Raw genomic sequence first — 12,644 nt, forward strand, 5'->3', positions numbered from 1 at the left:
GCAAAGGATGCATATCTGAAGACCCTGCATAATCCAAAATGAATTAGAATTAGATTGAGTGTAAAGTAGGAAGGATGCATTCTAAGAACGTGTAAATCTACATCCATACAGCATATTTTAGCTTAAATGGGTTTTAATTCTGTTTCATCTCTGTGTATCAAAGGATGCTCTTCTCCAAAATTACCATTTATTGTGACACTTTTTTCAACCTTTATATTGATTTATGACATTTCACTTCTACACCAAAGGTATTTTTCAAGAGCCCCTAGTACTGCTATTTAATAAATATTATGATAGTGTTACAGGATATTTTACAAAAAGATTTTAAGTTACAACAATAATGAATGTTTTACTTTATTTACTTTTTTGCTGAGGAGGATTCACCCTGAGCTACCTTGGGCCAATCTTCCTCTATTTTGTACTGTGGGTCACTGCCACAGCTTGGTGTCAACGAGTGGTGTAGGGCCGTGCCCAGGAACTGACCCAGAGCCACCGAAGCAGAGAATGCTGAACTTAACCACTAGGCCATGGGGCCAGCCCCCATGAACGTTTTAAAATAACACAACTGTCACCTCAAATAAGATATTTCAACTCCTATAAACAGTAAGTTCACAAAACACTGACAAAAGATAAGTTCTTTTATAACAGCTACAGTGGCACCACAAGGTGGGAAAAGAATAGATGATGTACAATTTGGTCTGTGAATCAGTGTTGAAATTCTTTTCCAGTTTTAAGAGAAATTTTAAATAAATAAGTTTAAGTTTTGCACTTAAAAGAGTAAGGTCATATTTAAATTGCCTCGATTCAATCTGCATAATCCAAATGTATATTAATACGACTACATGTATTTGCTGAATGAATAATTGCATAAGTCTCTGAAAGCCAGCAATTAAAGATTAACAGAAATTACATATTGTGTACTTCCAGTGAGTCCAGGGAAACGGTTGATTGATTTAAAACACACTTTAGATCTAACATAGTAAGACCACAAATGTAAAAACTTGAGATAGGATTTCCACAAATAAATCTATTTGGTTATAAATGAGAAAGTAATGTCATTATCTCAGCTGATGGCCATTAGCTAAAGGTACAGTGATGAATAAGTTTAAACCTACTGAACAGCTGGCAAATCCTAGACGGACAGCTAGAAAAACAGGCCAGCTAGACTCCTCAGAATCAGATGAAATACGAAAAGTAGTAAATTTCTTACAGATTCAGGCCATGTGTTGAATCACATCTCTTTCTAGCCACATACTCTTTAAATAAACCATTGCATTTATAACTAATTCTAGGACTCTACTTCATTTTAACCACCTTTCCAACAATAAAAAAAATAGATTACTTGAGGGGGTAAGGAACCATTCTGAACATATGTCAATATTAGATTGTAAACAATTGCTAGACAGGGATCTTGTCCTCTAGTTTCTGTGGAATGCAAATTACCACACCAAAGTGTTGTCAGCTATTAAAATTATCACTACATTTGAGCTAAGAAAGTAGCCAAATCATAAAATTACTGACAAAGCAAAGGCCAAGGGAACTAAGTTTCAAATGCTGCTATTTCCTATGCACTTTGCCCATCCTAGAATAAACTAACATGCATGAAAAAATGAACTACTTACTACCATTCTCAGTATTGTGGTAGACATTCTTAGGGATATCTGCTCAGTCCAAGATACCCTCACCCCCTAAAATCCAACATTCACACAGGGGTGAACCTTTATAGGCCTCTCTGTAGAATAAAATTCCTCCTTCTCTGGCCATAGCTGATTGGTAGATGCCTAATCCATTTGCTAGTCACAACCCATTATTACCGTATGGTAGGAACATTCTAGTTTATTGCATCAGCAAAGGCAACTTAACCAGAAGGAAAACAATGGAGATGTTCTTACTTGAGCTTCCTGAACTTTTTGAAGCTCTGACTGAAAGTCTTCACCATTTCCATTGTCCTCATCAGTGTCACTGCAGACTCCACAAAAAAACGTAGGTGGAAGTTTTAATGTATCTGCTTTTGCCTTCTCTTCAACTGTTGGTTTCTTTTCCCAAACAATAACACATTCTTTCTCATTATCTGAAAATCCCATATAACACAAGCAAAAGAAAGTTAAAAGCAGATTAAGTCCAACTACTCTACAATGGTCCTCATGCAATCTACGAATGCTAATGAGAACAGGAACCACCAGGAAAACAATGTTTTTCACTTCATATTATTTTTAAATATTTTAAATCACCATGGGCATATTACATAAGTAAAATTGGTAATGACAGAAATAACCAGATTGGGAAATTCCTTTTAAATACATATAAGATTTTTAAAAAACATTATAATTAGTAATTTTAACTTAACATACCCGTTAGATTTTCTTCCAATGGTCTACATTTTTCTGAGTCATCCAGATACAGTTTTCCATTAAGTTTCTTGACAGCTGTTTCAAAATCTTCATCTTAAAGTATAATTGATTTTATTAAATAAAAGAATTTCTACTAAGTTTCAGGAGTTTTCCTAGCCAGAAATCTAGAACTTATCTCTAACTTCATGTTTCCTTACTCCCCATATGCAAAAAGCAATCCGTTTTGCCAATTTTATATCCCAAATGCCTTTCCTACTATTGGGACTTTCATTCAGGCTCTCCTTTTGTCTGAGCTGCTCTCCTATCATTTTAGCTCATCTTCCTATTGCCATGTCCCACAACCCAATCCTCTATACCACTACTCAATCGGTCCTACTCAAACTTTTCTGAGCATGTAACTCCCCTGCTTAAAAACTCTGACAGAGCACACAAAGTTATCCATCATCAGACTCTTGTCTGCCTCATCACTCCCCCATCCCTCTACAACTCTGAGGAAAATATGATTGCTTCCAATTCCCTCAAAATGCCTGCCTTGCTCATCACAGCCATCCAAAACATGCTTACTTAATGAATGAATGCAGTTCTGTGGATCGTTAAATTCATTAACTATTTATACATACATTTAGGAGAAATATCTAGCTGCAAGGACAGCAACAATGGGTTCTAAGAGGCAGGCTTAAAATAATTTAACCATACCCTCAATTACTAAGATTAGCATGAACAGAATGCTTGTAGAATAACAGAAGATTTACCATCCTCCTCCTCTTCACTAACATAATCTGGTCTATTCTTATAGCAGAAGAAAGTTGGAGGAAGTTGAAGTTGGCTTGCAAGAGCTTTTTGCTCGGGGGTTGGGGTTAGCTCATATACGATGAGAACATCATCATCTGAAGGAAGATCTTCAGGTTTTTTCTTCTCTTCTGCTATAACACAAGTCAAAAAAAATCGATAAAGGTGTTAAATATATATTAACATAAATATTCTAACTGAAAATAAAAACCACAGAACTTATCTTTAGGTTAAAATAATAGCACAGTGATAAGAACATGTATACTTTGATGTGAACAGAGCTTTATAAAATAATCATGAACTAGAGTTAATAGCCTGATTTAATGTTCTATCAAAAATTCTCAGTGAACACAAAATCTATTTAAAACAAAAAAAAATCCTGCTTTTACTTAGTGATCATCAAAAAAATTATTAATGGCTTTAATTTAAAAAGTGTTACCGTAAACATATTTGTCATACTAAATAAGTTTAGCAAAATATCCATGCATTTGCAACAAATGGAAAAAATTAAAGAAATCATAAGCAAAGATTAGTATAAATATGAAACTAATGCAAAGCCAACCTTGATTAGTTCCTACAAGGAAAGTTACATCCAGTTTTGCATATTTCCAAGCATGACAATAGATAAAATTAAATAAAAACTGTTTTCCTGTGGGTAAGAATGTAAGACAATTTCTATAGCTGAAAAACCACCACCAACAACAACAAAAAGGCAAAAAATGGAGAGAAAAGGAATTCTGGTCTATAAAGAAGAATTTCCTGCTAAAGGAACTGATAAAGTAAGCAAATCGTGAAGCATGCTATGTACCAACTGGTGCTGTCCAATAAGGCAGCCTAGCCACATGTGGCTATTAAGCACTTGCTATGTGGCTAGTCCAAAGTAATGTGTGTTGCAAGTGTAAAAATACACACCAGACTTTGAAGACTTGGTACAGAAAAAAAGAATGTAAAATATCTCATTATTTTTTATACTGATTAGACGTTGAAATGGTATTTCAGATATAATGTGTTAAACTGAATAGATTAAAATTAATTTCATCTGTTTCTCTTTTTATCACTTTTTTTTTTATTTTTTAATATGGCTACTAGAAAATTTTAAATTACACATACAGATCATATTTTCCTTTGGATCACCCTGATCTAGAGAACTAGAGCCCTTTCACAATGTTAAACTTGCCTTGCACTCTCCTCCATTACAAAAACTTAGTATCAATTCCTAGCCAGGGAGAGTAAAAGAATGCTGTAAGATACAGATTCTTGTTCCAGTTCTGCTGTTAACTAGTAAAGACAACTTGGGCATATCAGACGGCTTCACAGGGCCTCATTTTTCTTATGTCTAAAGCTTTCATCTCTAAGGTCCTTTGGGACTATGACATTCTTGGACTTGAAGGAAAATAAGGCTCTCTGTTCCTCAGTAGCATATTGGTAAACTTGCTCTTAGGCCAGGGATTCTTAACCTAGGGCCCACGAAGTCTACGTGCAAGAATATACACTTTACAGACAAAAATCCATACTTTTCACACAATGTCCCAAAGAATGCATCCTTAAAAATAAAGGTTAAGAGCAGCTTTGTCTAGTAATACGGCTGATAAGCTTTAAAACTGAAGGCCCCAGAAATCAAGGATTGTCATTTTATTATTGTACTTGTCTGGCAACCTAAACATCGTTGAGTTGCTCAGGATAGGTTCTTCGACACTAATAGGGAGTTTTCATTCTCCTAACCTTGCTCTCGAAGGTCTTTAACAGATCCCCCTTCCTATTATACTCCAGTATCAACATCTACTCTTAATAAATGATCTATACTACATATATAACATACCAGGTATATAATGGTGACTGTTAAAAATGGGGCTTTCAATACTTTCAAATAGGATTATTTTTCTAAACCTTGGGCAAAAGGATAGCCCTAAAGGGACACTCTGTTCCATGTTGTATACATGCTGCTGCCATCACATGTTTGGATACTGGCAGACATTGTGGCTAAAGATAAAGGTTAGATAAAATATAGGTCTTCATTAAGCAGACTTGAATATTATAGAGTAATGAAGTACAAAGCAGCAAAAGGTAAAAACCACACAAGTCTATCTCAAAATAATGTTGTGCAATAGTGAGAAAACCTGACATCCAAGAACATTAAAAAACTGCATTAAAGGGTGTTATACCACCAGTCAAAAGGTACTTGCTTAAACTGACATTCTTTAACATGCACATTGTAGTGTTAAGTACTTAATTTCATACAGCCACAGTTACTTTGCTAAGGACTACCAGCTGCTAAAAAAAACTGATGTCATCTCATACTGAGAATGCTAGCTCTATACCTTTGTCCTCAGGCTGTAAGGAAGGGGTGCTGGTCCAAAAAGCCATTGGATTAGATTTAAAAAGGCTAAAATTAAATCCTAGAAAATAAAGAGTATTTCATTTTTGAATATTTTGAGAATCAAAGTGAATATGATTTTAAAATATAAAAAGCCAAAGTCCCTCAATTTATACCAATTTGGCTGTCTTACATATTCATTTATCCCAGTAGTTTCATTCTTTGCTCACTCAATAAATAGTGGTAAGACTAACTCACATAAAATGTGACCATCTCAGTACTATGTTTTTTGAGTGACAAGAAAATAACAATAAATTGAAGAATGAATACTATAAAAAAATCAGACTCGAGTTAACGCTCATGATTCAAACACATGAGTCACTGAACTTGAGTACTGTATTGGGTTCTTGTGATCTGTTCTCAACATGATACAAATATCTTCCAGTTACTGAAATCTCCTAAATAACTTATACACATACTCTTTATTGCTGTTTGAACATGCACAGGTAAACTATTTAGAGAGAAAAGAAATTTGCACAAATATTTTTCGGCTGTTCACAAAGGACTGTGTTTATGACCCAACTGCTACTAAAACATTAGTATTCTACAAAGGGTCTGCATCAAGATAAACATTAAAAGAAAAAAAAAAATGAAAGGAAAATTCTGCTTAATCTAAAGACTAAGTGCTTACCCTTTTCTGGTGTTTTAAATGTGTATTTAGTTGAGGACTCTTCCTTTGGAAAAGAAGCAAAGAGATTTTTGACTTTGCCATCTGAAGATTGTTCGGTATCAGAGTTCTTTGACTCTTCGCAACTATCAGGTTCCACTTTTCTTTCAGATCCACTCTGGACTACTGAATTAGTTTCACTATTGTTATTTTTCAAAGGTGCATTAAAACTAAATCCAAACAAAGACCCAGTAGCTGAACTGTTGCCAAATGCAAATGGTTTTGATTTTTCACTACTAAAAATGCTTTTAACAGACTCGGAACCAAATACAAACTTGGGAGGAGAAACCACTGCCTTTGTTGTTATTTCAGATGTGCTAGACACTTCTCCAACTTCTGAAGATGCATCTGCTATATCGTCACCCTGAATTAAATCCGTCCTTTCTCTTGTGGTTTCTTCTAACATGGCTACAGCAATTTTGCCACATGGTGACTCTCTGGGAGTGGTCGATCGAGAAACATGAGGTGTTATCAAAGTATCTTTTTCTTGGGCTACTTTTGCTTCATCAAATATTTTCTTAAATGAGTCTGCAACATCCTGTAGTTTAAAACGGACAGCTAAATGTTCTACTTTTCTTTCTCCGTCTGCAAAGTCACATGCAGTCCACACCCACACTCTTTCTGTCCCTTTCATATTTTGCAAAGTCATGTCTGGAGTTATTCTGTGATTGGCACAAAGTTTTAATACCTGGTCCCTTCTCATTACTATTCGAACTTGCTTATTATCATAATTTTGTAAAATCTTTATATCACCAATGCCTCTTTCTTTCCACTGACCAACATCTTTATCATACCTATAGAGTTTTGCTCTGTGACTAAAAACAACTTGTTCGTTTTCCTCACCACTGGACACTTCAACTAGATCAGGTAAAGGTACAACAGGTTCAAAGTACTGTCCATCTCTCTCTTCTTCTTGAGTAACATCAGATTCTTCATCAGTGCCAACTGAAGCCCCACTCTGATTCAATTTGGCAGGAGATTTAGATGGACTCAAAGCAGATTTAAAGCTGAAGTTAAATCCTGTTGTTGACTCACCAAAGCGGAAGAGATTTTTTCTCACAGGGCTACTTGCCAAAGGTGAAGCATGTACTGAGCTACTACTTACACTATCATCCAAAGCATCTTCCCTTAAATCATAGTTATCCCACTCTAATGTTGGCCCAGTGTTCTCAGGATTTGGCTTGTTGGTTGTGTCTGGAGTACTGGCAGGAACCACATCTGAACTCTTACTCTCTTTGTCAGTGACTTTTGCTTGATCATTTGTCAAAAATGTTTTGAAATCTTTTAGGCCACTCTTCATTTCTTCAGCTCTCTGTATTAACTTGGCCGCTCTGCCAGTATCTACAAGTTTATGGGGAGTTTGAAGTGGTATATCTAATAGAAGTCGCTGGCATTCCTCAAATTTCTGCTTGAATTCTTCAGCCAGCTCCGGCGTTTTAAATTTTGCCGCCAGCTGCTCTAGTTTGGCATCACCATCAGAAAAATCACTAGCTAACCACATCCATGCTCTATCTGATCCAGAGAGAGGCTTCAGGTTCATTGTAGTCGTTATCCAGTGATTAGCACACACTTTTAGTACTTGTTCTCTTCGCATCAGCATTCTTAATTTGCCATTGACTTCGTTTTTGAGAATTTTTAAGTTCCCCAAACCCCTTTCTTTCCACTGACTTATCTCAGCATCAAATCTAAATAATTTTACCCGCTGTGAATAAAGAACTTTTTCATCTTCTTCTCCAGTTACAAGTTCTACTTTTTCAGGCATTTGAACTACTGGTTCAAAATGGATGTCATCACTGTCCTCAGTCTTATAGGCATCATCATCTTTCTCAAAGTCAGCAGAAGTGTCAGCTTTATCAGCCATTTTGTCACTTTGTGATGAGAATAATTTTTCTCCAGCACCTGAAAATCCCTTGAAATTAGGGTCTTTTTTGCCAAATTGAAATCCTTCTCCTGAAGCTGATTTTGCAAGATCTGCAAAGGTAAAAATGCTACCAGTCTGACCAAAAATCACACCACTATCATTCTTCTGACTACTAACATCCTGAGCCTGAAAACCAGTGTCATTTCCAAGGGGCTTTTCACTCTTCTTCTCTTGATTTCCTGGCTCCTGAATGCCAAATTTAAATCCATCAGCAGACACTGGAATAGAAAAACTAAATCCTTCTTTTGTTGACTTAGAGTCTATATTGGAAGAACCCTGAAATGTAAATGAAGGTATATTTTCTTGATCCACATGCCCAAATTTAAATCCTTGCTCTGCAGTGCCAAATTTAAAAGTTTTTTCTGAAAAGTTACTTTTAAATCCTGTTCCCACCTGACTCCCCGAAGAGTCATTTAACTTTGTTTTTGAGCCCAATGTGAAAGCTGAAGGAGTTTCTGCAACAGGTTTATGAGTTGGTTTGGGGGCATCACAAGCCACACATATCAAGAAAGAACTCTCATTTTGCACATGGCAAACACTGCAATCCCACTGTCCTTCCTTCTTGGTGAAAACTCCTTCAAATCCACTCTTTGGAGCCTTGCTTGTATCAGAAGAGGGAGGTGCTGAAGTGGCAGAAGTAGGCTGATTTTGTTTACTTGGATGCTCACAGGCAACACATCTGGTAGCGCTTGCTTCATTTCGCACTAAGCATACACTGCAATCCCACTGTCCTTCCTTCTTGGTGAAAATTCCTTCAAATCCACTCTTTGGAGCCTTGCTTGTATCAGAAGAGGGAGGTGCTGAAGTGGCAGAAGTAGGCTGATTTTGTTTATTTGGATGCTCACAGGCAACACATCTGGTAGCGCTTGCTTCATTTCGCACTAAACATACACTGCAATCCCACTGTCCTTCCTTCTTGGTGAAAATTCCTTCAAATCCACTCTTTGGAGCCTTGCTTGTATCAGAAGAGGGAGGTGCTGAAGTGGCAGAAGTAGGCTGATTTTGTTTACTTGGATGCTCACAGGCAACACATCTGGTAGCACTTGCTTCATTTCGCACTAAGCATACACTGCAATCCCACTGTCCTTCCTTCTTGGTGAAAATTCCTTCAAATCCATTCTTTGGAGCCTTGCTTGTCTCTGAAGTACTAAACTTAAAAGAGGCAGGTGCTGGAACAACAGTAGACAGACTCGGTTTACCTGGACTCTGACAAGTAACACATTTTGTAGCATTGGCTTCATTTCGTACCAAGCATGAACTGCAATCCCACTGTCCTTCCTTTTTACTAAACATGTCCTCAAATCCACTCTTTGGAGTTTTACTTGTCTCTGAAGTACCAAATTTAAAAGAAGCAGATGCTGAAACAGAAGAAGTAGGTAAACTCTGTTTTCTGGGATTCTGACAAGCAACGCATTTTGTAGAACTTCCTTCATTTTGTACCAAGCATTCATTGCAATCCCACTGTCCTTCCTTTATAGAAAAAACAGATCTGAAATCGCTGTTAACAGACTTAGGAAGATCTCCCTGGCCGAATTTAAAGGAAGCCTGCTGAACAAATGAAGATCCACTTTTGTTAGGAGACTTTGTATTCTGGCAAGCAATGCATCTAGATACACTAGGTTCATTTCTCACTAAACAAATACTACAATCCCAGTGACCTTCTTTCTTTGGAGTCATCAATGCAAATCTATCTGGAGTGTTTTCTGGGCCAGTTTTAAGAGTGGAAACAGTTTCAATTAATGGGGGGCCAAGGAGCTCTTTATTGCTTGGGTTTAGATTTTGGCATGATACGCATTTCTTAGAGGTTGCAGCATTCTTTAATGAGCAGCTGTTACAATGCCACCAAGACCCTTCTTTCTTTGAAACTTGAAATTCGAAATTCATGTTTCCAGCATCAGACTTGCAAATATCCTTGTTATCATGACTTGTGGGTTCTTTTACAATTCTCATAGCCTGATTTGTTGTGGTGGTGACATGTGCAGCTGAGGCTTTTAAAATGCTCTGGGCCTCTTCAAACTTGCACTTAAAAAGTGCTGCTTCCTCAGGAGTTTTGAATCTAATAGCAAGTTGTTCTGGTTTGGGCAACTCATCTGCATAATCAAGAGCATGCCATACAAAAGATCTGTCTGATCCAGCATTTGGTGTCAGTTTCATATCTGGACTGATGTAATGATTTGCACAGATTTTCAATACTTGCTCTCGTCTCATTAGAAGGCGAATTTTACCAGATGTTTTATGTCTTAGTATTTTTACATTACCAATTCCACGTTCCTTCCATTCTTTGGATTCTACATCAAAACGAAATAATTTTGCACGATTGCAAAAGAATTCCTCTTCATCTTCCTCACCAGTTTTTACTTCAATCTTATCAGGAAGAGGTACCACAGGCTCAAAGTGAGGGCCATCATCATCATCATCACCATGGGCACTCCCTCCATCTGTTTCATGATTCTTGTTGGCCAGCTCTGGAGCAGGTGTTCCAAACACTGATTTCCCTGGACCATGGAAAGTAAATGTATCATCACTTCGACGAAAACCAGAATTCTTTTGCTGATTTGGGCCCATGTTTTCGGTAAATGAAATTCCAGGCAAGTTTTTGCTCCCAAAATTGAATGTATTTCGAGGTCCAGTGGTTTGACCAGCTTTTGGTCCACTGAAGCCATCACCTTGCAAAGGTTTATCTGAAGTCAAGAGACCTAAAAGGCTTTCACTATTATTGTAAGCTGTAGAAGGGGGCTGTGTCACAACCTGCGGTGAGGAAAACGTGAAGTCACCATCATTGGATTTGAAATTTGAGTTAAATTTAAAAGGAGTTGGCTGTGTTGTATGTGCAGGTGCTGTCAAAGATGGCCTTATTCCTTCACCTGGTACAGGCTGAACAAAATTAGTTTTTCCAAATTCTAGAACCTTAGATTCTGCAGATCTTGAAGCATGAGCTGCAACTGGAGGTTTTGTGAAATAACCTGGTTCTGGTAAAGGTGGATTTGTGTTTGTCTGTTGAACATTGTAATTAAAGTAATCATCACCCCTGGGTGATAGAATTCCTGTTGCAGGAGACTCAAAACGCAATGGAGGACCATACATCTCTTGAGAGAACATACAAGCAGACGAACTTTGCACTGGTGGTGTGTGCATCTGTTGTGAATAGGGATAAATATGCTGTTGAGGTGGAAGTCTATTCATGCCATAAACTGGACCCTAAAAGAAAGAAAAAAAAGTTAAAATTTTTTGTAGGTTGTCTACAAAACTACAGATAACTAGATACAAACCATTTCTCACAAACCACAATCATGAATATTGTAAGGTAAAGATATCATTAGGGTATATGGTATATCACTAAGAGAAGACAACATTACTACAAAGATACTTACAGTTATGGTCCTTCTTGGCATATAATGAAAATTGCCTTAACTAATGACAGCATCTTAAAAATCTAATTCTCCTACAATAAACGCATAGAATAAATATCTTCTTCATTCCTAAACAATGTGTCAAATGACATTAACAATAATGATGATGATGATGAAAACTAACACTTATTGAGCATTTTACTTACGTGCCAACTGGGCACTGTTCTAAGCACTTTATATATATTATCTCATTTTAGTATCCTCAAAAACCCTATGAATTAACGCATTATTATCCTCATTTTACACATGAGGCAATTAATGCATAGAGAGGTTAAGAAACTTGCCCAAGGTCACAGTGAGCAGAAGAGCCAGGGTCTAAATGCACCCAAGCCCTCTGTCTTCAAAGTTTCACAATGAATTCCTGTTGTAATACTGGGTCTTAATCGACAGTAACATAGCCACTTCAGGTCTGGAAGTACTTACCACATAGTGGTTCAGCAAGGACATTCTAGTCCTATGTCTGCCAAAACAGAATGAGGAAGGACCCAGCACAACCACCACCACCACCACCACCCACATTTAAAAAATATTCTAAATGTTCACACTTAACATAAAAATAAGATGACTAAGGAGCATAACTTCTATATCTGGAGAGAAATTTAAAATATCTATATCTCGTGGGACATAAAGTTTTAATGCTGACCTATTCCTTGAATTTCTTTGAAGGAAGTCTGAACAGTTAAAAAGGAGATATTTATAAATGTATAAATTATTCCTTTGTTACCTTTGTGGGAGTAACATTAGCTGCTGGTCTGAGAAGATACTGGGAATTATATGCTGGTGACTGACTATAATATACTGAAGGGCCAGTAGTTGCAACTAAAAAAAAAAAAAACAACAACAAAAGAAAGAAAACACTGTTAAAAAAAGTCTATACTACAGTTAAGACTATCTAGGCAAGAACTATAAATACAAAAGCAATAGAAATTAAAGAAAGATTTAACTATACAGATTTTTTTTCTTAAGTTCTATACATCAAAATATACCACAAACAAGATTATCAAATGACAAACTAGGAAAAACTGCTAAATATGACATATGAGGAATAAGAGAGCCGCACCACAGTGGTCAACAAGAACAAGCGCCTCACAACAAGCATCCAAAAAGGAGCCAAGAAAAAGTGGTTGGTTCA

General features: G+C 36.8%; 1 protein-coding gene across 4 annotated transcripts in view; it reads right to left on the bottom strand.

Annotated features, from left to right (window-relative positions):
- The window catches only part of LOC106823941 (E3 SUMO-protein ligase RanBP2), an 87,691-nt gene that overhangs the window by 11,553 nt on the left and 63,494 nt on the right, over positions 1-12,644 (bottom strand). The window contains exons 19-24 of one of the 4 annotated variants that reach the window (XM_044773106.2): positions 12,237-12,331; positions 6,146-11,300; positions 5,459-5,536; positions 3,104-3,271; positions 2,352-2,444; positions 1,893-2,071 (exon numbers count right to left, since the gene is read on the bottom strand). In XM_044773106.2, the coding sequence (XP_044629041.2) occupies positions 1,893-2,071; positions 2,352-2,444; positions 3,104-3,271; positions 5,459-5,536; positions 6,146-11,300; positions 12,237-12,331 (5,768 nt within the window). Of the gene's footprint in view, positions 1-1,892; positions 2,072-2,351; positions 2,445-3,103; positions 3,275-5,458; positions 5,537-6,145; positions 11,301-12,236; positions 12,332-12,644 lie in introns of all 4 variants that reach the window. The other 3 variants (XM_070511490.1, XM_044773110.2, XM_044773109.2) reach the window with 3 other exon arrangements.

This window comes from Equus asinus, chromosome 6 (assembly GCF_041296235.1).
Source record: "Equus asinus isolate D_3611 breed Donkey chromosome 6, EquAss-T2T_v2, whole genome shotgun sequence".
Lineage (NCBI taxonomy): Eukaryota > Metazoa > Chordata > Mammalia > Perissodactyla > Equidae > Equus > Equus asinus.